Source organism: Chlorocebus sabaeus, chromosome 12 (assembly GCF_047675955.1).
Source record: "Chlorocebus sabaeus isolate Y175 chromosome 12, mChlSab1.0.hap1, whole genome shotgun sequence".
Lineage (NCBI taxonomy): Eukaryota > Metazoa > Chordata > Mammalia > Primates > Cercopithecidae > Chlorocebus > Chlorocebus sabaeus.
Genome location: NC_132915.1, coordinates 78837933 through 78863768, shown reverse-complemented (window position 1 = coordinate 78863768; position 25836 = coordinate 78837933). Strand labels below are relative to the sequence as shown.

General features: G+C 39.8%; 3 protein-coding genes across 7 annotated transcripts in view; 2 read left to right on the top strand and 1 right to left on the bottom strand.

Moving 5' to 3' along the window:
• CTNNAL1 (catenin alpha like 1) overlaps positions 1–8702 on the top strand; it is a 71862-nt gene extending 63160 nt beyond the window's left edge. For both annotated transcript variants that reach the window (XM_007968479.2, XM_073021824.1), the window contains exons 15-19: positions 3052–3100; positions 7248–7304; positions 7449–7562; positions 8228–8311; positions 8444–8702. In XM_007968479.2, coding sequence (XP_007966670.1) covers positions 3052–3100; positions 7248–7304; positions 7449–7562; positions 8228–8311; positions 8444–8509 — 370 coding nt within the window. In that variant the 3' untranslated portion in view covers positions 8510–8702. The remainder of the gene's footprint in view (positions 1–3051; positions 3101–7247; positions 7305–7448; positions 7563–8227; positions 8312–8443) is intronic.
• On the bottom strand, positions 17–17009 carry ABITRAM (actin binding transcription modulator). Of its 2 annotated transcripts, XM_007968485.3 has the most exons (6): positions 16588–17009; positions 15478–15529; positions 14728–14857; positions 11906–11982; positions 11739–11808; positions 10394–11649 (listed from the first exon to the last, which is right to left on the bottom strand). In XM_007968485.3, the coding sequence occupies exons 1-6, from the start codon at positions 16664–16666 to the stop codon at positions 11515–11517; spliced, it is 543 nt and encodes a 180-aa protein (XP_007966676.1). In that variant the 5' UTR covers positions 16667–17009; the 3' UTR covers positions 10394–11514. The 2 variants fall into 2 exon arrangements, with proteins under 2 accessions (XP_072877926.1, XP_007966676.1); XM_073021825.1 differs by lacking the exons at positions 10394–11649; positions 11739–11808; positions 11906–11982 and adding an exon at positions 17–729 and having other exon boundaries at positions 16588–16752.
• Positions 17010–17072: 63 nt separating this feature from the next.
• Positions 17073–25836, top strand: part of ELP1 (elongator acetyltransferase complex subunit 1) — a 67087-nt gene continuing 58323 nt past the window's right edge. For 2 of the 3 annotated variants that reach the window (XM_007968482.3, XM_007968484.3), the window contains exons 1-5: positions 17073–17226; positions 19922–20126; positions 21280–21432; positions 24334–24415; positions 25171–25251. In XM_007968482.3, the coding sequence (XP_007966673.1) occupies positions 19977–20126; positions 21280–21432; positions 24334–24415; positions 25171–25251 (466 nt within the window). In that variant the 5' untranslated portion in view covers positions 17073–17226; positions 19922–19976. Of the gene's footprint in view, positions 17227–19716; positions 19803–19921; positions 20127–21279; positions 21433–24333; positions 24416–25170; positions 25252–25836 lie in introns of those variants that run through there. The other variant, XM_007968483.3, reaches the window with a different exon arrangement.

Below are 25836 nucleotides of genomic sequence, written 5' to 3'. Positions count from 1 at the left end.
TATTGATAAAGCTGATATTGGAGAATGTAGTTTATGTCCATAGGCAATTAAGTTTTGAAAAATGATCCCTAGAATTACAAAGTCTTACCTTATAGGGACACAATGTATCTCTATAAAACACGTGGAAGACGAGTTATATCTGAAAGGCAGCTTCACTTCCAAGAGAAAAAGGAGAAAAGAAAGGGTTAGGCCGGGCGCGGTGGCTCAAGCCTGTAATCTCAGCACTTTGGGAGGCCGAGACGGGCGGATCACGAGGTCAGGAGATCGAGACCATCCTGGCTAACACGGTGAAACCCCGTCTCTACAAAAAAAAAAAAATACAAAAAACCAGCCGGGCGAGGTGGCGGGCGCCTGTAGTCCCAGCTACTTGGGAGGCTGAGGCAGGAGAATGGCGTAAACCCGGGAGGCGGAGCTTGCAGTGAGCTGAGATCCGGCCACTGCACTCCAGCCTGGGCGACAGAGCCAGACTGTGTCTCAAAAAAAAAAAAAAGAAAGGGTTAATGTATTCCATTTATTTTCGCCAAGTCACCAGGAAGACTGAAAAGATAAGATCCACTCCCTTTATGGGATGGGATTAGGTGAGGCGGCAGAGAGAAGTGAGGAATGCTGTGCTGGTGAAGATTCCTTCCTATAGGAGGAGGATTAAGAGTGGGGAAGATGCAGTCCCAAGCTTAGAGGCATCATTTTCCTCTTGATGACGTCTTCTACCTTTTCTAGATGGATAATTCTCTGGAAAAAGAAGGCAGAAATGATAGGAGTTAGAAATTTTGCTGCTGTTTAGCTATCATTTGTCAGTACCTTATCATATTTTCCATCATTGGAGATCATTCCTTTGGTGGTTTCCTTCCATTGTTCTTAACTGTTGTTAGCAAGCTTCTCCTGTGATTTGAGTCTTCCCAACATGAATTTTGACCTTTTTAAGTTCATACCTTTTTATAAACTGATGGCCCAGGTCTCCAAAAGAATGCAAAATGGAACTCCTGTGTTTACCCACAATAAATTTTCACAGACTAACTGAAATAACAAAAATCTCAGCTTTTGGCTGGAATCAAGCTAGTTATTTCCATGGTGATGAGAATCATGCTTTTAAAAAATGTTTTTGAATAATAAGACTTGGGTGAATATATTATTACTTAACGAATATAGTTTGATATGTAAAATCTTCCCAAATGAAGGGTTCATCAGTAGACTTTTCTGTTTTTTTTTTTTCTTTTTTTTTTTTTTGAGGTGGAGCCTTGCTCTGTCGCCCAGGCTGGAGTGCAGTGGCATGATCTCGGCTCACTGCAACCTCCGCCTTCTGAGTTCAAGCGATTCTGTTGCCTCAGCCTCCCGATTAGCTGGGATTACAGGCACACATCATTATGCCTGGCTAATTTTTGTATTTAAAAAAAATTTTTTTTTTTTTTAGACGGAGTTTTGCTCTGTTGCCCAGGCTGGAGTGCAGTGGCACAATCTCGGCTCACTGCAATCTCCGTCTGCCGGGTTCAAGTGATTCTCCTGCCTCAGCCTCCCAAGAAGCTGGGATTACAGGCATGCGCCACCATGCCCGGCTAATTTTTGTAGTTTTAGTAGAGATGCGATTTTACCATTTTGGCGAGGCTGGTCTCGAACTCCTGACCTCAGGTGATCTGCCCTCCTCAGCCTCTCAAAGTGCTGGGATTACAGGTGTGAGCCACCACGCCTGGCCTAATTTTTGTATTTGTAATAGAGATGGGGTTTTGCCATGTTAGCCAGGATGGTCTCCAACTCCTGACCTCAGGTGATCTGCCCACCTTGGCCTCCCGAAGTACTGGGATTACAGACATGAGCCACCATGTCTGGCCAACTTTTTAAAAAAAGATTATAGTATCCCCTTTAATTAGTTGTTATTTCAGAATATTTCAGGATGGCATACTCAGTATTTTTTGTTTCAGTATCAGAATAGTAGAGAGTATCCTATGGACACTGGGAAACATCAGGGGTTGCACTATGAGGGGAAGCTCTGTGGAATAGGACTTCTTCCTAGAATATAGTTATTGGATAGTAGTGATGACATTCCAGAGAATAAAATGGGTTTTTCTGTAATAGATAAATACCTTGTGGTGGTTTTCCTGATCAAATTTATAGCCGTTCCTCAGGCTACTGTTTAAGGTTGTCTTAATAATTTATATGATTTCTTAATGATTTACATGTAATCATTCATATTTCTTAATAATTTATATATTTAAGATTTTCTAGTGCCTTATAGTTTTTCAAATTTTCAAACTTACTAGTACCTTATAGTTTTTAATGTGGTTTTTGCTTCATCATTTCATTTGACCTTCACAACGGTTTATCGGCGAACAGGAATGATATGTTCACATCTCCTGTCTCTGAAGTGGAAGAACTGGTTGCTACTAGATTCCAGATTTTGTGACTTATCCCTAGTTCTTTGCTCCTCTTAATGCATTTGGTTATTCTTATTATAATTTACTTTTCATTTTTTAGGGTTCTTAATTCTTCTTTGTAGTTTTTAATCTGCTGTTCCTCAATCTTCTGATGAGAGTGGTAGCACAAGTATTATTATGACGACTTTATTCACTCAAAATTGAATGTTAAGTGATATGCCTCATCAAGGTTAGATAACTGAGTTACTACCAGAATTGAAATAAGAATTAGAAGTGAAATATTCTGACTTTTGGTTTGATCCTCTTTCCATTATGTAACAAAGGCTTTTGGTCAAGACATTATCAGATCTCATATATTTAATTTATGAAATAAAATGAAAAAGGTTAAAAAGAGAAATGGAACTTCAATATAACTTGTTTGTTTAAATTTTTTTATATTATGAAATTAATATACATAAGGTTTACTTGGGGAAAAAAGTATCCTAAGAAATAATTGTTAAATATTAAATTTGCTTTAGGAATAAAGTTACAATATTATCAATCTATTCCTATTATTATTCAAAATTTGGGATTTGTTAATACACAAATGTATCTCCTCTATTACATGTGAATATAAAATGTTAATATTATAAAATAAATTTTCAGGTAATAACTTTTTGTTACCTTCTTAACAATTTTATTTTAGAGGAGAGGGGCCACTGAAAACTTCTCAGGATTTAATTCATCAACTAGAGGTATGCCTTGTTTCCACTTTATGCTAGTACTTTGATTTTGGGCTAAAAGTGGGTTATAAATGTTTTCCACATGATTTATTACATCATGTGTATATGCTTACATCTGTACATGCCTGTGTGCTACAGAGAGCAGTAGAAAAGTAGAAAGGTAGATGGCTTGCAGTGACATTTTGCAAAACTATCCTGACCTCATTGGAAAGAAACTTAAAATATTATGAGCATAAAGTAGAATGGGTTTTATTGATAGTCAACAGATGCAATAATAAGCTTTAGGTTTACCTAAGTAGATGAAAATACCCTGTAAGCAAATGCAAATCCAGAGTTCTAGAAAGACTTTTGGCCTCTTCATTATCGCATTGGATAAAATATATTGATGAAATGAGATAACACATGAGACAGCATCTGTTAAAATGCTTAAGACTATTAGAGGATATTAAGTACATGTTAGTTTCCTTCTTTCCTGCCGTATTCATGATAATTTAGGGCATGAAAGGAGAGACAGATATGCTAACACTCACTCTTGTGCCATGTGTCTTAACAGGACTCCACGTAGGCCCATCTGTAATTCTACTCCCTCTAGTTAGAAGTTTTAGATTGGCAAGTGGGTTGCAAAATTCCTTTTATATTTTCCCTGATCCCCATGTTAGCCTGTTTGCCTCTCTAGAACCAAGAGCATTCTTGTATGTAAATTTGAAATTTCTGTCACTTTATCACTCATATAGTTTCCTTTGGCATTCCCATGTATATCTGAGATTTGAATTTCTATCACTTTAGGCCGGGCGTGGTGGCTCACGCCTGTAATCCCAGCACTTTGGGAGGCTGAGGTGGGTTGATCATGAGGTCAGGAGATTGAGACCATCCTGGCTAACATGGTGAAACCCCGTCTCCACTAAAAATACAAAAAATTAGCTGGGCATGGTTGCGGGCGCCTGCAGTCGCAGCTACTTGGGAGGCTGAGGCAGGAGAATGGCGTGAACCCGGGTGGCGGAGCTTGCAGTGAGCTGAGATCATGCCACTGCACTCCAGCCTGGGTGACAGAGAGAAACTCCGTCTCAAAAAAAAAAAAAGAGAAAAGAAATTTCTATCACTTTATCATTCTTATATAGTTTTGCCTGGCGTTCTGCAGGAAAGGGATTTCAGCTTAAGAGGATGATTGTCAACGTAATCAGAAGTATTACAGAAAATATGTCTTCCAGATTTTTCTCTAGACTATAAATGAGCTATTTCGCTTAAGATAGTTGAAATAAATGCTGGACTTTTTTTTTTTTTTTTTTTTTTTCCAGTTTGGCCCAAGTCCATTCTGTCATACCGCCCTGTAGGGTTGTTTTACTACAAAAGATCCACTACTTACCTTCTTCCTATGTGAGCTTAGTCATTAAACCAGTGTCCACTGAATTGTCTCCAAACTGTGATGAACATAAAATCACATACTTCATTCAACAAATAGTTATTGAACTTGTGCTATATGTCAGATCTGGGAGAAAAGAACTCTGTGGAGAAAAGTGAACAAGGCAAAGCTCCTGCCCCCATGGAGCTTATGTTCTAGTGGCAGAATACAGACAATAAAAATTTAAGCATTCAGTGCACATATGTAAGTACTTGGAGATAAAATCATGTAGGACTAGAATACAGAGGTGGTAGAGGGGTGGTCAGAAAAGACCTCTCTAAGGAGCTAATGTTTGAGTAGAGACAGTAATGAAGTGAGAGAGTTGAATGGATAAATGAGGGTAGAGGATTTTAGATAGCCAAAACAAGTGCAAAGCCCTGAGGTGCAGGGTAGGGCTGGGTGTATCACAAGAGTAAGGAGGCAATTATAGATGGGAGTGAAGTGAGCCAGAAGGAAAGTGGTAAAATATGATGTCTCTGTAGGCCATGGGGAGAACTTAAAATTTTTTTTTTTTTTTTTTTTTGAGACGGAGTCTCACTCTGTTGTCAGGCTGGAGTGCGGTGGCACGATCTTGGCTCACTGCAACCTCTGCCTCCTGGGTTCGAGTGATTTTTCTGCCTCAGCCTCCCGAGTAGCTGGGACTACAGGTGTGCACTACCACAACCAGCTAATTTTTGTATTTTAGTAGAGACGGGGCTTCACCATGTTGGCCGGGATGGTCTCGATCTCTTGACCTTGTGATTCACCCACCTCAGCCTCCCAAAGCGCTAGGATTACAGGCCTGAGCCACCACACCCAGCCAATCCTATTATGTTTTAAGTAAGGTTTTTGGCTTGGCCAACAGAGTAAGTAGTAGTGCCATTTTCTGAGACAGGGAACACTGAGGGAGAACACTAGATTTAGAGGGTGGAAATCAAGCATTTTGTTTTGCACATGTTAAGTACAAGGTCAGATAGGAAATACACTTGGCCTTCCCTATCTGCAGGTTTTGCATCTGCAGATTCAACCAACTATGGATTGAAAATATCCAAAACAGTAAAAACAGGCTGGGCACAATGGCTCACTCCTATAACCCTAGCACTTTGGGAGACCAAGCTGGGAGGATCACTTGAGTCTAGGAGTTTGAGACCAGCCTGGGCAACATATTGAGACCTTGTCTCTACAAAAAATAATTTATAAAAACTAGTGGGGCATGGTGGCACACATCTGTAGTCCTAGCTACTCAGGAGGCTGAGGCAGGAGGATTGCTTGAGCCTGGGAGGTCGAGGCTTTAGTGAGCTGTGATCCCACCACTTCACTTCACTCTGGGCAACAGAGTGAGACCCCTGTCTCAAAAAAAAAAAAAAAAAAAACACTTTAACAAGTTAGAGTTCCAAGGGGGGAAAAACAATACAGTATAACTACGATTTACTTAGTATTTACATGAACTATAATTATAATTTAGAGATGAGATGATTTAAAGTATATGGGATGATGCGTGTAGGTTATATGCAAATACTACACTGTTTTATTTAAGGGACTGAAGCATCTACAGATTTTAGTATCCTTGGGGAGGTCTGGGAACCAATCTCCTGTGGATACTGAGGGATGGCTGTACAAGACAGATGTCAGGATAGTTCAGGAGTGCAGACAGAGACTTGGGAGTTATCAGCTTTCAGGTAGTTTTAAAACCATCATACTCTATGAGACAGATATGGATTTTGTCCCCAAGGGGTTTGCAGTCCAGAAGGAAAGAGAAAGTTTGCAGAATAGAAAGTGGTAACATGAAGTGATAAGGAACACTTGGGGAAGTGAATCATTTCATTTGGTTGGAATTTAGATGTAAAGTTTACTGGTTTCCCTTTTAAAGGGAAGGTTGCAAAGTACGATTTGACCTTGAGATCACTTTATCCAATGATAGCAAGGTGTTAAGCCTTTTGAATAGAGGGTAAAAACTAACTCTGGAATTATTGCCTCCTCCTTCTTAGTATTCTTTAATTTATTACGAAGACCTATTACTTTCATTCACAAATCACTCTCAGATTTTCCCTGTTCTCTCCATTATTACTGCTGCCACCTAAAACTAAGCCTTCCTCCCTTTACTCCCCTGGCATCTCACTCTGAAATACTCTGCAAACCATCTTAACATAATATCCTAAATACTTCTATCATACCTGCCCAACCTTGTTTTTCATGGTTCTTCTCCATCATCCTGTTCATCTCACTAAATTATAGAATTTATGGTACATGGTGAATAGTGAAAATTAATCTGAAAAAAAAAAAAAAAAAAAAAAAAACAGCAACAAAAACCAACCACCTGGATTGGTTCTCTCAAATGTCTGGTTATGGATGGGTGACAAATTTTGTCTTGCCTAGATGGAAGTGGGAAGGTCCTAACCCTTTTGACCTCATGCTTGAAAATTCATCATCCTTTTATAATTGAGCATATTTGAGATGAGCTCTAGGTCCCTTGAGTAATCTAGACATAATTTGTGTGGCTGAATATCACACAACTGCGTGACCCTCCAGAATAATTGGAGGTCTGGTGTAGAGAAGCCTCTCCAGGGATGGATTCTGCATCTGGTGTGTGAAAACTCCTTCAGAAAACAGGTAAACACTTGTGCATTCCTGGTACAGGAAAAAGTTTAGGAGTTCCATGACAGACTTTTTATGTCTAGGCTTTATGTTTTAAAGTCTATGTAAAAAACATTAGTAAGTGTATTTCTTACCAACTATCCATAGACATCAGTCTAAAATAGTGGTGTTTTCTCTTTCTATCAGGTTTTTGCTGCAGAGGGTTTAAAGCTTACTTCCAGTGTACAAGCTTTTTCAAAACAGGTAACACATGTCTACCTGCCTGGTGCTGGTGGTGGTATTATATATACCCACTTTGGGGGTATAATATCAAGGTATAAAGGTATTTAAGGTATTAAAGATGGAGTTTTGTTGCGAGCTGTTATAACTTGCTAAATTACATTTCAGCTGAAAGACGATGACAAGCTTATGCTTCTCCTGGAAATAAACAAGCTAATTCCTCTATGCCACCAGCTCCAGACAGTAACTAAGACTTCTTTGCAGAATAAAGTATTTCTAAAGGTAAAAGAGACATTTGAAAAACGTTCACACATCTATCTTTATCTGGTTAGTGAAAGCCCCTTTTTCTTCGAATAAAGTGTTAATACCCACAGAAGGGCAATTTTATTTCCTTTTTTTCATGCCTTGTCTACAAGAATCATTTATTATCTACCCTTATAACTGACCCCAGAGAGTAGCAGATTCACCAAAGAAAGTAGTTTTTGGGACATCATTAATTCCATAGCACTGAGCAGCTACCCTTCAATTCTGAAGTCATTACATCTGTAACTAGGACACAGGTGCCTCCGAGTCTGGTCTCCCATAATTTGTCTGAGAGAATATGGCTTTGTGCCCACAACGCAGAGTGCAAGGAATTGCAAAGGATGGGATTTAATTCCACTATTTGGAGTGTTTTGAGAAGCCCCTAAACAGCCTGCAGTAGAATGATTAATTTTCCACCCACTTTTTCTGCTGAGGTTCCATGAGATAGACATGAGATGTAGGCAGTGACCCCTGCACCTGTGTCCTGGGGCTTTAAGTCAGCTCATGTGCCTAAATCCATATATCTTTCACAATCCCTTAGATTTCCATATGGATAAAATTTTATCATGTTAAAACTAAATAAATGGTAAGGTCTTTTAAATACTACTTTTAGAATATCATTTGCATGCTTTTTGTCACTGTAGGTTGATAAGTGTATTACAAAGACAAGATCCATGATGGCTCTCTTAGTCCAACTTCTTTCACTTTGTTATAAACTGCTGAAGAAGGTGAGATAGCTTTTCTATTTTAGACTCATACTTTAAAAATTGGTTAAAACGAAAATGCAAAAGAAAATACTACTTAATTTTGTAATTTTTTTTCAGAGTGAAACAGATACTAATTGTCTTAACTCTTTCCAGCTTCAGATGGAAAATAACGGATGGGTCTCAGTTACAAATAAGGACAGTATGGATGGTAAAATTTGAGAAGCTTTTGGGATCAGATCTCAGGAACATCATGTGATGAAGCTGACATTTTAAAAAAGCAAATGATCCTTTATGTTTTTGGAAATTCATCAATTTTATAAAGAAAACAATACTGAAATTTTGCTCTATTTTCTGATCATGAAACTGATTGTAAAGCTTTTGACAACTAATAAATGTCATGGCAATTGCTAGATTCTAATTGTAGTGTGATTTAAAAATGGAACATTGCACTAGTGTTCTTTGAAAGTCAAACCAAATATCCCAACTGTCCAAAGGATAATTTAATCCAAAGAAGCTATTTTGAATATGTGTTCGCCTTTGGCATCTTTCTTTATCATCTAGATCACTGATTTCAGCAGCAAACATACAGTAGTCTGGGTGAACGCAGGGTTTTCCTTAAACCTGTGAACTCTTCTTCAATCCCTCTCTTTACCAAGTGTGACAAAAATCCCCTTGATGACCCTGTCCCAGATCATCCATGTGAGCAGCAAGTTTGTTCCCTAATAAGCATTTTATACAGCAAGGGTGGGTCTGCTGTGCTGTGTATGTACCTCTCCTACTCCTAAAAGCAAGGTAATGGAACTCCACAGAATCCTTGGTTCTAGTTCTAGCATAGCTGACTGAATATTGGCTGGGATTCTAAGCCTATCTTTTAGGCTTAAAAGATATTTTGAACTTTCTCAGTATTGATTGATGGAATGGAAGATAAAGACAGAATAAGGAAGCCAAGAAGCTATCTAAATTCTGAATATCATTTTATATATATATATATGGCTTTGAAATGTTCACTATAAAACAAAAAACATCATTGTTTAGTTTTTTAAATTTAGGAGTTTAAAGCTTTTCTTGTTTTTGTGGGTGGGGTCATGATTGAAGGATCTGTTTTACAGGTTTTCTCCTTATAATATAGTATGGCCAACTTTGTGGTGGGCTCCAGTCATAGTATTTGTATCTTAATGCTTTGACATTCATTTTGAAATCTAACAGGGCATGTCAGTTATCAAATGGCAGTAGATAATAGAAGCTCATCTGATGATCTTTATCTGGGTAAGCCACCACAATCAGTATTCACAAAAGATCTGGAAGAACCACAGTACTGTCAACTGACCACACAGCTAGTCAATATTTTATTGAGGAAAATTTTCACTGTAGTCCTTCGGGAGAAAATGTGATGCACTCAGCTCTGTTAATAACCTTTGTAAAATCGTTCCTTAAACAGTCAAAATCATTAAGCATGATTTTTATTCTCTGAAACCAAAGTATTATTTTAAATTACAATAGAAATAATGGGAGAATGATGTGAGGTAATGTTATATGTAAAATGCTATACACAATTCTTTTACTATGTTTAGTCTTTGTTTTATGAAGCCTTCAAGAGTCATTGTGCTACTTAAAGTGAGGATCTGCTGGTTTGTTTATATTTTCAGCTAATAGCACCATCATGGAGGTGTTTATCCACTTACTACACGTTATCATGTCTGGGGGTTATATTTAGGGGGACAGTTATCCTGGTACTCAGATTGTAAGTTTTTCCTGTGAACCAAAATGTTAAGTTTTATTTACAAAATAATACTTTGTAAATCATTAAAACTTAAAAATCCCAACCCCGACTTGTACTTTCATCAGATAATATTTTTGCATACCTGAAAAAATAATATTCTCTAATGAAAGAGCAAGCGGAGGTTGGGAAGGGGTAACTTAGGACTTCAACAGCATAAAAGGATAGATAACTAATGGAATTTATATATCGAATGATTTCTTCTGTATAAAAGTATATTTTATTTAAAAACAGGGATATTGAAATGTATGTTATAGCCCTTATAGAAAAATAACGTTTTATAGTCCTTTTATTTGAAATTCAGTGTAAATCACTCAAACTATAAATTCATAGTTGGAGGTTTTTATTAGTTTAAATGATGTGAAAGCATTTGTTCCATTAAAAGGCCTCTATGCCTTTGAATGACATATTCTTAGTAACTTCTTTGCCAGTAACTAGAGATTGTGAGACTGAGTGACTATAATGTGCATATTTCAAGAATTCGCTTCCCACTGCATTATAACACACTTCCTAGGAAAGCCTTTGTATTTTTCATAGCCTTTTCACATATCCCTCATTTAAGAAGTCACAGTGTTGCAGTTTTACTTTATTTCAGAGGGGAAGGCCATCTTGTTGGCATAAGCGGGGACAGAAGATACAATATATTCTCCACTCCGGCCTCTTCCCTACAACCTAAAAGGGAGAGGAGTTGAGGCAGGTGGGTTAGGACTAGGCATTTTGGTAGGCACATTATAGGAGACTGGGTAAGAAAGGCGGGTTAGGTTTTTTTAAACTTCAAACTGTTAGGAAAATGAGGCAAAAGCAATAACCATACCATATGTTCAAACAGAAGTAGGTTAAAATGTAGTAGTTATCTCTTGGTTTACATAGGGGATTGGTTCCAGGACCTTCCACATATACCCAAATCCATACATGAGTACTCAAGTCCTGCAGTTGGCCCTTCGGAACCGAGTATATGAACCTGCTCTATAAGTGGGTTTCATGTTTGGTTAATGATTTATTTTTGATTCGTTGATAGTTGAAAACAGTGCGTGCATAAGTGGACCCTTGCAGTTCAAACCCATATTGTTCAAGGGTCAAATGCATTTACTTTTGGATTATGGGATGATGGGTAAATTATTTTTACTTGGCTACTTAAATATTTTCTGTATTTTCTAAATTTTCATCAAAGAGCTTTGTTTTTAATCAGAAAAACATCCCTTGCATGCCAGTTGTTAGAGAGATACAAGAGAACAGGGTGAGTACATGGGCAGGCCAGATCTGGCAGGCTGTAGACAAATGGGAACCAAGGCTCATTATGCAAGACAGAGAAGGAAAACTAAGTGAAGCACTAGGCCTCCCCTGCATATGGCTGGCTGTTAGGTATGCTTTACATATACTGGTTCTTCTCCTTTAGTGCCCTGATGGTTTAGGCAATCCCGCTTCACTTTTTATTCCATGTCAATCCTCATGATGTAGTTGTGGCATTAATGCGTTTCACCATGACTTCTTCATATTGTTTTTGTGTCAGTAACCCTTCTGTTATGCTTTTACTTTCTTCAAATTTGGGTAGCACAACTGCAATGTAGCCTTCAGTGGATGGCTGGAAAGGAAAGAACATTTAGTACTGTCAAATGATGAAAAAAATCCAATAAAAGGTATGCGGATGAGATCATACTTTTTCTCTTTTACCTTTTCTTGAAGAATAGATGGCTTATGGAGAATGTTTTCATTCACTTCCATCAAACGTCCTCTAACACAACTATTAAAAAAATTTAAGATTTCAGCGTGTTTACTTAGTAAAAAACAAAAAATACCCTCCCTTTGGTCTCCTAAATGGTGGCTAAAAAGTTACTCACCTAGATACAGTATATTCTTCACCATCTGAGCAGTAAATCTTACAGAGAGGTGCAAGCTCTGTTAGAAATTGTGCCCCCTGTGTAATGAGACGGAAGAAGTAATCAATCGATGGACATTTCCACTTTTCTTTGAGAAACAGCCCTTAGGTGTATAACAGGATGTATTCCTGGAACTGATGTTTTAAATCAATTACCTCAATATATAAAAACCATTCATTAATTTAAAAACCTATATGATTATAAGTACTTACTGTGTGCCAGGTGCCATCCCAGGCTCTAGGGAAAAAAGCTAATATACATGATAAATGGGAATTTAATTACAGACTACTAATATATTTTATCAACTATAAATGAGAAAACTACATATAACCAGTTATAAAGATTTCAAAAGTGTGGGAAAATCCATCAAGAAATAATATAAAATTCATTGTGACATAGTATGACAGCAATATTTTATAAAGTTAAAGACTTCTACCTCATTTTAATATTAGAACTTAATAGATAAAGGAACTTATTTACTGGGGCCAATCACTAAGACTTTTTGAAGAAGCGATAATATTCTTTTTTTCCCCACTCTCTTTTTAAATCCCTAGTGTGTTAGTAAGAGATATTTTTTCTAATTAAGAAAAACAAAAACAAAAACATGCACTTTGAGGAAAATGTGGAAAACAAAAGTTTTAAGTAGCAAAATGAAAATAATTGACCCATGAGTCAATACTACATTTTGATGTGTATGTGTTTGAATGTTATGGTATGGTTATTGTTTCATGTACTCCACTAGAAGAACATACCTGGGAAGGCTCTCACAAGTATCTACAGGGAGGCTCATGAGAGCCAATGCAGGCATGTTTCATGTGTTGCCCTCTTTTCTCCCATGAATTTTTCCTGTAGTGGACATCGGCATTTCAGGTTAAGACGCTATTCTTTATGACCCCTTTATTTACTACTCAAAACATTTTTAGATGGCATTCAGATATTACTGTATTGGCTTCACTCCTCTGCATTTGGGTTCTTCATTTTAAAGTACTAGTCATTGTGACTCTCTGCTTCTGAAAGGAAGGGGAAAGCTTGTGTCAAAAGAGCAGACACAAAAGAGCTAGGTCTGTGCCAAAAGAGCAGAAGTATTTTGATGCCTTTTTATCACCTCCTTTGGGAGAATGATTGGCACTTCTGAGATCCAATGAACACTTACCTGTAGTGGGTTCAATATGCAGGTCCTTCTCTGTTCTTCACTTGTAACAAGAATGTTACTTATTTTTTATTTTTATTTTTTTGAGACAGGGTCTTTTTCTGTCATCCAGGCTGGAGTGCAGTGGTGTCATCATGGCTCACTGCAGCCTTGATTCCTGTGCTCAAGCAATCTTCTTACCTTAGCCTCCTGGGTAACTGGGACTATAGGCGCATGCCACCATGCTCAGCTAATTTAAATTTTTTTTTTTTTTTTGGTAGAAATGAGGTCTTGTTATGTTGCCTAGGTTTGTCACAAATTCCTGGCCTCAAGTGATCCTCCTGCCTCGGGTTCCCAAAGTGCTGGGATTATAGGCATGAGCAACTGTACCTGCCTTAAGTGTTACTATTTTGGACAGAGATTTATCATTGAAACTTTGGAAGTCTTAAGTGTTATTGTAACTTGTAGACTATCTTTTAAGAAAGGTACATGCTTTTCTAAGTCCACTCGTTTCTTGAGTGAGGAAAAATCAGTAACTGTAAGGCACATTATTAGGGGACTTCAGGCCTACAAAGGGGTGTTTGAATAAGGGTCTCCTAGAATAGTGAGAGCAATTAGCAGAAACTCTTAGTATGAACTCAGTAAATGAAGGATGTAAATCATTCACAGAAACTTTCCCAACAAGTGGGTTTGTAAAGACATTTTAATACGTCACTAAATTCTCCTTGGTATGATACTCTTTTAATCATCTATCCATTTTGCCTAGAGTTACAGAGGGTAGAGCTAGCATTCTGTATAACCAAGTGTTGTGTGCAGGTACAGGGGGTGGGTAGATGTGTATTACATTGACAATGCTTTAGGAATGGAAAAACATAAGGAGCAAATACCATATATTTTCTCATATTCATGGTTTTTTTTTGTTTGTTTTTTGAGACGGAGTCTTGCTCTGCTGCTCAGGCTGGAGTGCAGTGGCGCGATCTCAGCTCACTGCAACCTCTGCCTCCCAGGTTCAAGCCATTCTCCTGCCTCAGCCTCCTGAGTGGCTGGGATTACAGGGGCCCACTACGACGCCTGGCCAATTTTTGTATTTTTATAGAGATGGGGTTTCACCACATTGGCCAGGCTGGTCTTGAACTCCTGACCTCGTGATCCACCCACCTCGGTCTCCCAAAGTGCTGGGATTACAGGCGTGAGCCATTCTGACTGGCCCATGTTTTTTTTTTTTTTTTTTCTTACTCCCTTGGGAATTTTTTTTCTGTTTAATTTACATGTGGAAATATATGGTAAAGAAGAGTTGGTCACCTAAATTTTACAGAACTCGAGATACTAGTTTAATACAACTAGAAGGGACAAAATATCTTGTTACATTGCTATTAGAGTTCTCCTTTCAAAGGCCTGCCTTCCCCCTCCCCCATCCTGGGCATTCTAGGGATAGTAGAACAGAACCTAATAAAACAGATACTACACCTCCTGAGATACCTAATTTTTGGGAGTCTAAGAATTTCTTTAGGTGAAAGTATACTTAAAATCAGCACCTCAAACTGCTAGAGAAGTATGCTAAGTATATGCTACTGGATTCTAAGGTTCATTGGATCTATCATTACCATGAATATAGAGGATGTAAGTAGATAATCACAGAATTACAGGAACATACCCGCTTAAATTTCCCAGAGACCTTGTTCTGAAGTCTGCTACAGTTGGTACTGATCTGATAGGAAATGCTTTTAATTGTTTTTCCACTTTGAAGAACTGGATGAGATTCCGCCAATGTGATGACACATATTCTACAAGGAGAAAAAATTGATCCCATGTGATTGCTTGGAATAATTTTTCCTCCCATAATTCTTATTGGAACAAGAATGTATGAACTGCTATTTGCTTAGTCAAACTATCATCTTCCCCCTTTTTTCTTTGGCTACTATTGGGGCATAACTGTAGAAAGGAGAATACAATAATAAAAGAGAAAACAAGATTGAATTTCTTTCCCAGGAAAGGGAAGAGTACCAGAGGTCTTTAGGTAGGTTGCACTGGGGTAGAAGACAAAAAAATAAGGCATGCCTGTGTATACGAGATACCATGTATGTCTCTACCGTAGCCCTTTCTGTGGGCTCTTAACAGTTCAGTAGTTGGGAACAGACTGGCCACTTCAGGTAGTAGCTGATGATGTGGTCCTCCATTTGGGTGTTTGAATAATCAAATTTATTTGTTCAGAGTGGCCAGGCATTGGAATACTCATTCTTGCCAAACAAACTCCTATAATAATACCATTTCAACACAGTAGAAGATAATTAATGCATGTTTGTTTAGTGAGCATTTGTTCAATCCAAGACCACAAGACCATACCAGGCTACAATACCAGAAAAAAAAAAAGGTTTTGATCATTTAAAATTCCCAATTTGCTTACCGGTTAGAGTGCTGTAGTATACAGTGGTCCTCACAAAATTTTCCTTTGACATCTAGAAGAATAAATGAGTCTGTTGGTGGCTGAAATCAATACTTACTACCACTATGTGGTCCTTTTTTGGGTCATAGAGATAGTTAATAATGAAGATTGGACACATACATGCTGCATGCTGGTCACTTCTATCCCTACATTACTCAAAAAGATATACCCAAAGGCTTCCTGGAAAGTATTTAAAGAGATCTGGCCCAGACAGAATAATTTATTCAACATTAAGGTAATTAACTCCTTGCTCCATCTTACTTTACACTCACTTCAAAATGAGTACACACAGTATTTTTGCTAGGAAAATGCAATTAGCATCCCATTCTTTATGATATATATTTTTTGTTGGTGGTTTCCAGGACTGTTCTGATGTTGGTGCAAGTCCGACATTCTGGGAAACCCCTCAGTCATGGGTCAACTAGGACAGGTTGGTCACCCTATGTTTGACCAACAGAAAATATGCTACAATATATATATTTTTAACTGAGTATAACCATTATCACTGAATGAAAGGAAGAAAGGAGAGTCCCAAACGATGCTCCCGCCACTGGTACTGCTTACACAAAACAGTACAAAAAGAATACCTACTTCTAAGTGGCAGATGAACAATACCGGTGGCGTCTCCTTAAGTAAATGTGTAATTCTGCTTTCTAAATGTCTCTAGCCCACCCTCTTCTCGCCAGCCCTACTGCCTCTACCTTGGTTTCGATCTGATCATTTACATAATTTGATGTATTGCTACTCGCTGTGAGAGTGAGCCCCTCAATCCCTCCAGGCACTTCAGGACTGTGGCAACCTAGCCCTGTGCCTACCTCCGGGGCCTCCGTGAGCAACACCCTAGAGCTCGCACTGCAATCGCCGGTCCCAGATTGCGCCCTGAAGTATTTCAGGCCACCAGGTCTTTGCAAATGCCACTACCTGGGCCTAGAGGGAACACAGAAGTCCCGCTCCTTCTGACGTGGGGAGGGAGCGCCAGGGCGAGCGCGCGTGGCTTACGATCTGTCAACGTAGTCTCCACAGCATTATGCCAATGCGGCCAAGGAGGGATCAACATCACTCTGCACTTACCCGGTTTGTACCAGCGAGTGAAGTATCGATCCACGAGCGAAGGCACCACCGGCTCCGCTGCTTCGGGCTCGGTAGCCATGGCGACCTCCGGCGCCGCCACCCCCTCCCTCCCGGACCCCAGCGCTTCCTCCTCGCAGCCCGGGCTGGGCGTGCTCTTCCGGCGCGCGGCGCGTGTCCTGCGCACGCGCGCTTCTGCCAGCTCCGCAGGTTCCGCCCCCCATTACTGTGCTTTGGGGTTCGACATCAAAACAGAGATCAAATACAAAAGTGTGGGCAGATGGGCAGGAGGGCAGAGGGACAGGGAACGCGGCCAATGTAGTTCCTCTACCTCTACGGTGCCAGGGCTACAAAGAAGGCGGGTCCCGGTAAGTGACCAGGAAAGCGGGCCCGGCCACGCCCCCTCCGCTGGATGACGTCACCCCGCGCCGCCCTCCGCGGGCCGGGCCTTCCTAGTTGACGCGACCGTTGCGCAGCTGGCCTCTGCTGTGCTTCAGCGCACCCCTGGAGGCCTAGTGCGCTCGGTGAGAGAGCGGGAGCCTAGGACCGAGACGCCTGCGCAGTTCGGGGCGGACTCTGGGTAGCCGGCTGCGCGTGGCTGGGGAGGCGAGGCTGGATGCACCTCTGTTTGGGGGTCCTCAGGTAAGCGATCCATCCGGGGCAGGGGCACGGGAGTGGACCCCTCCGCCGGCAGTGTCCGGGTGAAAGAGACCCGGAGGCTCCTCTGCCTGCTGCGGGCCGGAGACTGGAGTGCGGGCTGCACCACCTCTTTCCTAGAGCCTTAAATTCTTTTTGCAGTTTTGCCACCTGCTCCATCGGGGGCGCTGGGAGGCGCGACAGCCCAGGGATACCTGCTGCGCATCCAGCCAGACTTAACCCAGCCTCTTGATTGCTTGCAGGGGGTTGATAATAACGCTGAAAGCGAGAGCATTAATTCACGATGGAAGGCGGCGGTTAATAGAGGCTCGGGTGCTGTCGTGCGGGTCCTTTCTCGCGTCTGAGACTTTTTCGTGGAGGTGGTGTCCTCTGTGCTTCTCCATCTAACGTGGTGTTTTAACGTGGCTTTCTTTCCCGGTAACGATGATCTCCGCGGAGACAGTGGCTGCCTGAGTGATCTCCAGATCCCAGCACTTCGCAAGTGCCCAGTCGGTGTTGGATGTAGGCCACAAACCGGATCGTAAAGAATTCAACTGCATATTGACAGCCACAGCCACGGCGCTAACCAATGAATAGATCAATATGAAGAGTAAGCAGAAAGGCAGCAAAGACAGTTTTCCAGCTCGGGGACGTAGCGTAGAAATGGCCTGTCCCGAAATAGTGGGAACTGTCATTTGGGGGAAGAATAACAAGTTCTTTGCTTTCCAGGTCGCATTTGATGTGCATGTGAGACTTGCTTGTGATTTTATCAGGAGGTTAAAAATGTGGGTTTAGTGGTCAGTTTGGGCTAATTCAGTCAGGGCTAGGCATTTAGGCCTAATCAGCGTATTCGTGATCTACCTGGTACATGTAATCGTGCATATGATGTCTAGCCAAGAGGTGGATAGTTGAAGGGACAAGGGAAGAAAATGAAGGAGTTGTCAGAAAATTTAAGAGAGAATTCACTATTGACCTTTGGTGTGGAGGAATCTTTATCACATTTAAGGACTGAGAAAAGTTTGAATCAGTGGAGGCAGGAAGTTTGGAAGTTGCAAATGTCAGAGAAAGAGTATCACTAGGCCTAGGTCCTGTGGCAATATGGAGGATATTCCTTTCCTACCCTGGAAAGAAGTGGAGGGAAGCCTTCCTTTAAGAAGATAAGGGAATAAGGCTGATGGGTGTCAAATTTCAGAGAAACTAGTTTTGAGGTGTTTTTATGATGTTTAAAGATGAAAAATGCAGCCAGGCACGGTGGCTTACGCCTGTAATCCCAGCACTTTGGGAGACAGAGGTGAGTGGATCACTTGAGGTCAGGAGTTCAAGAACAGCCTGGCCAACATGGTGAAACCCTGTCTCTACTAGAAATACAAAAATTAGCTGGGCATGGTGCTGGGCGCCTGAAATCCCAGCTACTCGGGAGTCTGAGGCAGGAGAATCGCTTGAACCCAGGAGGCAGAGGTTGTGGTGAGTTGAGATCGCGGCCATTGCACTCTAGCCTGGGCAATAAGAGTGAAACTCTGTCTCAAAAAAAAAAAAAAAAAAAACCTGCATGATATGTTAGAGATTTCAAGTAATTTCTAAAAGTTCTTGAATATAATTGTCACCAAAACTTACTAAAATCATTGTCTGCCTTGATTTCCTCACTTCCGTCATATATAAACTTACCTTCCTCTTATCCCACATTATATATTATATAATTCCTATTATACGTGACATTATCTTCTCTGTACTATTAGGATTGACTCATCTTTATTCTTTCTGTGTCATACATATGTGGGGTGCCAAGATGAGAGAATTTTCCCTGGATTAAAGTGACAATGAGGCCAGTATGGTCCTTGTAATTGCTACCCCAACATAACTTAGGGACTTACAATCATAAGCCTTAAAGGGATCTGAATATAAATAACTAGCACAGTAACATTTTTTTTTCCCTACTTAGGTAATGTTACGCATTTAAGCAAGTCTGATTTTGCCAGACCAAAGTAGACATTCTGTTTAGCACTCTTTTCTCACGTTTTCTATTGTCCTGGAAAAGCCTGGCCAGAAGAACAAAGTTACTGGAAGTAGTTATGTCAGATCATCAAGGTCCTTGAAATGTTGGTCATCATTTTCAAGTAAATTGTTGTCATGTCCCAGTATTTTATCTTCTCCTTTAGAACAATAAGTGCTTTTCTGTCTTTGATTTCATTTTTTTTAATGAATGTATAGAGCCAGTTTATAAATGAATAGACCTGGTGAATATTAAAGTTGTTTCAGATTCTCTTCAACTACCAGTATATAAACATGGATTTTCAAATAGTGCTAATCAGTGGGATACCCTTTTGTTTTTCTTTATGATTTTATAAAGATGTCCTAACATGCAAAAATAAAACGTTTCCCCATTCATTTGTTCTTTCAACTTTCCCAAAGGAATAACTGATATTACATCTTTTTTGAAGAAAGCATTCTAAAGTTGAGAATCTTGCCTCTCCTAAAAAGTGAGAACATAAAATAGGTTTGAGAATTCCTGATTTGTAGACCATAATTGTATAGAGTGGGTCAGGTTGCTGCTATAATCCACACATGGATGTGTACTCAGAGAGGTAAGTTTTTTCTTTTCTTGGCTATTCTGATTCTAACTACCATTTCTTCACCCCCTGAATCATTTCACTTAAATAAATATGGTCATTTATCACTATTAAGCGATTTCTTTCTCTCTCAGGGATTAATGGTTCATCAAGGGATAGTTGTACTTGTCTCGTGGGAATCACTTCATCATGCGAAATCTGAAATTATTTCGGACCCTGGAGTTCAGGGATATTCAAGGTCCAGGGAAACCTCAGTGCTTCTCTCTCCGAACTGAACAGGGGACAGTGCTCATTGGTTCAGAACATGGACTGATAGAAGTAGACCCTGTCTCAAGAGAAGTAAGTTACTGATGGAGAATGCTAGCAGATGGATATGACCCTTGATTTGTCTTCTTCCAAATTTCTTTCCCCACATAGTCTTTCTTTACATCGTACTGAATTTATATCCTCCTAAATAAACATCCTTTGCTTCATATATGTGCCATGTTAGACATAGCTTAAATAGTAACCCTTCTTTAACTCTGCTACTGTTTTAACCTACGTCAGTAAAACTCTGACTTTACTTTTTGAGTGGGTTCCCTACTTTTTACCCTTTTTGTCATGCAAATTCTGTTTATAAGAGTGGTTCTTAATTGGGAATGAACACAAAAGTTGCCTGTGGAGCTTTCTAAAAGTTTGAGCCCACATCTCATGTCAACTAAATCAGAATCTTTAGTGTTGGCTCCTAACTGTATATGCTTTAAAAACCTCTGTGGGTTGGTTTTCATATGGTCCCTTGATTTTATTCTTCTACTAATACATTTTAGGCAGTTACATCCTTTAGTGCCTTTTCCCCGTACCGTAGCAATCTTAGAAAAACATAGTTATTAGCATCATGTTTTATTGGGCATTTTTAGAGACCAGACTTACTGTTTTTGTTTTTGTCTTTGTTTGGCAAGAAGGTCATATTACCTATTTTTTATGTTAAAGATGACAGAGTAGTGATATTTCTTAAATGAAAGTTTGGGTTTTCATCTGGAAAAAACATTTTCGAAAGCTTTTATATAATTAAAGAAGCATTAGGCCGGGTGCAGTGGCTCATGCCTGTAATCCCAGCACTTTGGGAGGCTGAAGCAGGCGGATCATGAGGTCAGGAGATCGAGACCATCCTGGCTAACATGGTGAAATCCCGTCTCTACTAAAAATACAAAAAATTAGCCAGGCGTGGTGGCGGGCACCTGTAGTCCCAGCTACTGAGGAGGCTGAGGCAGGAGAATGGCGTGAACCCGGGAGGCAGAGCTTGCAGTGAGCTGAGACTGCGCCACTACACTCCAGCCTGGGCGATAGAGCGAGACTCCGTCTCAAATAAATAAATCAAATAAAGAAATAAATAAAATTTAAAAAATAAAAATAATAAAAGAAGCATTAAAAAGTATTTTATTTCTGGAAATGTTATCAATTATTCTTGAAAGTAGACTGGGTTAATTTGCTTATGTGTTTACTTTGGTGAAAGGTGAAAAATGAAGTTTCTTTGGTGGCAGAAGGCTTTCTCCCAGAGGATGGAAGTGGCCGTATTGTTGGTGTTCAGGACTTGCTGGATCAGGAGTCTGTGTGTGTGGCCACAGCCTCTGGAGACGTCATAGTCTTTAGTCTCAGCACACAACAGGTAAGTGGAAGAGTCCAGTGAGTGGGGAGTCTCAAGCGTCCTCAAATAGGTTACTTGGTATTTGTGGAAGTTTTCAAATCAGTTGCCATAATATTTAAGCTTTTGCAAATTAGCATTTGCATTATGTATTTCTTTATTTAAAAAACTGTTAACATGGCTTTAGCTGTATTTTAAGATTCTTCTAAAACTCAGGTTTGTCCGCTGCATCTTTTAATCAGAATAATCAGAACATTCCAAATGAGAATATATTTTTTTAAAAGTTAAAACTGGCTATTCTTGTGTGGTGTAGATCACCTCTTATCAGACCCTCATCCTGAGTTGTAACCTTTGTTTCTCAATTTAGGAAGTCTTTGAATGTTTATCTGACATAGATTTTCTGTTGTGAATGTTGACTGGCTAACTTTAGAGTCCCTGAACTCTAGGCACTGAAGTAATACATTATCATTACCTGCATATTTGATGACTGCCAGGAGAGCTAGACTTCAAGCAATTGCTTCTTTCTCTGCTCTAGTGTGTAGTTGAGTTTCAGATTTCTATCCTCACCTTCTTAACAGCAAGGGTTTCAAATTACACTTGCCTGATTCTTTAAATCTTCTTTGATTACTTCATTAGTTGTGACCTCCTTAACATTGATTGTGTCACAGAAGTTAGAGTATTACTAATAGTAGGATAATAGTAACAGCTTACATTTATTAACTGTTTACCATGTGCCTGGCACTTTTTAAAGTGCTTTTCATGCAAATTTATTTAATCTTCACTATGACCTTATGTGGTAGGTTGTTGTTTCCTATTCTTCAGAAGAGGCAGTTGAGGCACAGAGTGCTTAGGTGATTAGACCGGGGTCACATGGTAATCAAATGGAGTTTCACCCTAGCAGTCTAAATCTGGTACCTTTGCTCTTAACCATTCCATTTAGTATAATCATAAACCTTACTCTCAGTTCATGGTGGGAAATATCAAACCTGTCATGCCCAGCTTACTTGGTTTTTCTCATATTTAAATGATAGATGCTTTTACTTTCAAAACATTTTGTAGCATTGTTTCCTGGTTACTGAGGTCTTCCAGTCTATTTATCTTCATTTAATGGTGCTGATTCTACCCTTTAGTGGCTTCTCAATTGTCTGGAAGGCAGAGCCCATGTTCCTTATTGTGCCTTATAAGCCCTTTCACTATCTGTTCCCCACAATCTTTTTTAGCCCCATTCCCCCATTGTTCCCATGTGTACGTACACCTTATGTTTTAGTTGCAGCTGATTTTTAACTGCTCTTTTTTTCTGGCTTTGTGCCTCTACACTGTGTTTTCTTCCTGGTCTCTTGTTCCTGTCCTTATTACCACTCTTTGAAACATGTCAGAAAAACTTTTTGTGGACTCTGGGCCACTTGTCATTCTCTGTGCTGAGACGCACTTTGCTTTCCAGAGATCTTGGTCATTGCTGTCATCTTCTGTAGAGTCATCTTTTATCTCCCTCATGAGACAGCTCTGGGAAGAAAGAGATTTATATTTCTAATCCCTGTGCCCGATAACGGGTCTATTCTCTTGATATCCATTACTGAAGAAATGTTTGTTGAATAAGTTCTTGTTTTAATTTTTTAATTTAAATTTTAAATTTTTTTTTTTTTTTGAGATGGAGTCTCGCTCTATCACCCAGGCTGGAGTGCCGTGGCGCGATCTCGGCTCACTGCAAGCTCCGCCTCCTGGGTTCACGCCATTCTCCTGCCTCAGCCTCCTGAGTAGCTGGGACTACAGGCGCCCGCCACCGCGCTTGGCTAATTTTTTGTATTTTTTTTTTTTTTTTTTTTTTTTTTTTTTTTTTTTTTTTTTTTTTTGAGACGGAGTCTCGCTCTGTCGCCCAGGCTGGAGTGCAGTGGCGCAATCTCGGCTCACTGCAAGCTCCGCCTCCCGGGTTCACGCCATTCTCCTACCTCAGCCTCCCGAGTAGCTGGGACTACAGGTGCCCGCCACTGCGCCCGGCTAATTTTTTTCTATTTTTAGTAGAGACGGGGTTTCACCATGGTCTCGATCTCCTGACCTTGTGATCCGCCCGCCTCGGCCTCCCAAAGTGCTGGGATTACAGGCGTGAGCCACCGCGCCCGGCAATTTTTTGTATTTTTTAATAGAGACGGGTTTCACCGTGGTCTCGATCTCCTGACCTTGTGAGCCACCGCGCCTGGCAAATTTTTAATTTTTGTGGGTACATAGTAAGTACGTATATTTATGGGCTATATGAGATGCTCTGATACAAGCATGCAGTGCAGAATAACCACATCATGGAGAATGGGATAGCCATCCCATCAAGCGTTTATCCTTTGTGTTACAAACAATCCAATTACAGTCTTTTAGTTATTTTAAAATGTGCAATTACTATTGACTATAGTTACCCTGTTGTGCTATCAAATAACGGGTCTTATTTATTTTGTCTTTTTTTTGTACCTATTAACCATTCCCCTCAGCCCCCTCACTACCCTTCCCAGCCTCTGGTAACCATCCTTCTATTCTCTGTGTCCATGAGTTCAATTGTTTTGATTTTTAGATCGCACAAATAAGTGAGAACATACGATGTTTGTCTTTTTGTGCCTGGTTTATTTCGCTTAATGTAATCATCTCCAGTTCCATCCATGTTGTTGCAGATGACAGGATCTTACTCTTTTTTTATGGCTGAGTAGTACTCCATTGTGTATAGTACCACAATTTCTTTATCCAGTCATCTGTTGATGGACACAGGTTGCTTCCAAATCTTAGCTGTTGTGAACAGAGCTGCAACAAACATGAGAGTGCAGATATCTCTTTCATATACTGATGTTCTTTCTTTTTGTTTTTTTAATTGTTTTGATTGAAGTTGCAGTCAATTTTTACTAAGACGCTAGTGTTTTGAGTCTCTCTTTTCAATTTTCTCTGTCTCAGCTGGAGTGTGTTGGGAGTGTAGCCAGTGGTATCTCTGTCATGAGTTGGAGTCCTGACCAAGAGCTGGTGCTTCTTGCCACAGGTAAGCTTGTTACTGGTGGCTCACTCACTTTTCTAGAACGTTACTCCAGATGTCTTACAGGCTTCATCAGTTTTGGGCTGCTTGAATTTCAAAAAATTTCTTTGAACCAGTATAATACCAATATTATACTGTAGAGTGAATTTCTTTATTTTTATTTTTTTATTTTTTTGGTGACTGAAGTTTTACCTCTTAGTCTATCATCATAAAAAGTTGTTTCATGTAACTTTTTCAATTTTTGGGAGTAAGAAACAAAGTCATAAAACTTGGGGAGGCTGCTAAGTTCCCAGTTAGAGTTAAAAATGTCAGCAATATATATTTTAACTTATTCTAAGAGTTGCTGTATGAATACATTCTAAAAGCCCTTCTTGGGTTCTGTTGGTGTTTTTCCCCTTTAAGTCTCATCATTCCAGATGAGTTTAGTAAACAAGCTCCATTGATGACATATATATTTAGAGGTATCTTGGGGACAGGGAGTGTTGAAGTTAGTGGAGGAGGGCTTTGTGGACTTTTATGTTCAACTGTACACACATTAATAGCGGAGCATAAGCACCAGGTGACTTATCTAGGCAAAGCTGTTTGGGTTTTTTTTTTTTTGGTCATTGTTGATTGTTTTTTTAAGTCAAAGCATTTTGGATGAATTCTCTCTGCTTTGTTCAGACTAACTCCAGCTCCTTAGCTTACAGTGCCATAGGTACTTACGGAATGGCAAATTTGTTACGTGGAAACAAAATCGTTTTTGTTTGTGTTTCTCTAAGGTCAGCAGACCCTGATTATGATGACAAAAGATTTTGAGCCAATCATGGAGCAGCAGATCCACCAGGATGATTTTGGTGAAAGTGAGTATAGGTTTGTTTGCAACATTTTGTGACCTACGTTTCTTCCCATTTTTGACCATTTCCTTGTACACTAATAGCCATGTCATTAGGCCAAAGAACTGTGAAGGTTAAAGCCCCAGTTATTAAATGTCTATTAGCTCAGTTCCTTCAGCCCATCCCAAATCTTAAAAGGCCTGCTGGTGCCTCTCCAGATCTGAGGGTTGGCTTTGTCAATACCCTGGAAAATATAAATCAATGTTTAAGATCACTTAGATAGTTATTACCCAAACCCTGGAAAAGTCTTAGGCTGGGCCTTCAGTGAAAGGGACTGTACAAGCTAGAATAAAGGTAGTATTTCCAGGATACAGTTTTAGGGAGAAGAAAAGAAAGATGGGATAGAAGGCTGGTTTTTGTTCCTACTGATTAGATCCAATCTGCGTTTCCATGGGAACAATCAGATTATTTTCTTGCCAAAATCTAGCCAAGGTCATCTGGGCATTAAGGCTATGGTAGTATTGAAGGGCAGTGCAGGAGAAGAGAGATGTTTATTAAGTATAAGCTTTGGCCATCTTGAAGTCATCAAATAACTGGCCTGATTGAAGAAGG

Coding starts and splice junctions, on each gene's coding strand:
- ABITRAM (XM_007968485.3), bottom strand. CDS start 16,666: ATGGCTACCGAGCCCGAAGCAGCGGAGCCGGTGGTGCCTTCGCTCGTG. Junction 11,983..14,727: donor TCTCTGGGAAATTTAAGCGG/GTATGTTCCTGT, acceptor CTCATTACACAG/GGGGCACAATTTCTAACAGA. Junction 11,809..11,905: donor GAAGAATATACTGTATCTAG/GTGAGTAACTTT, acceptor TTTTTTTAATAG/TTGTGTTAGAGGACGTTTGA.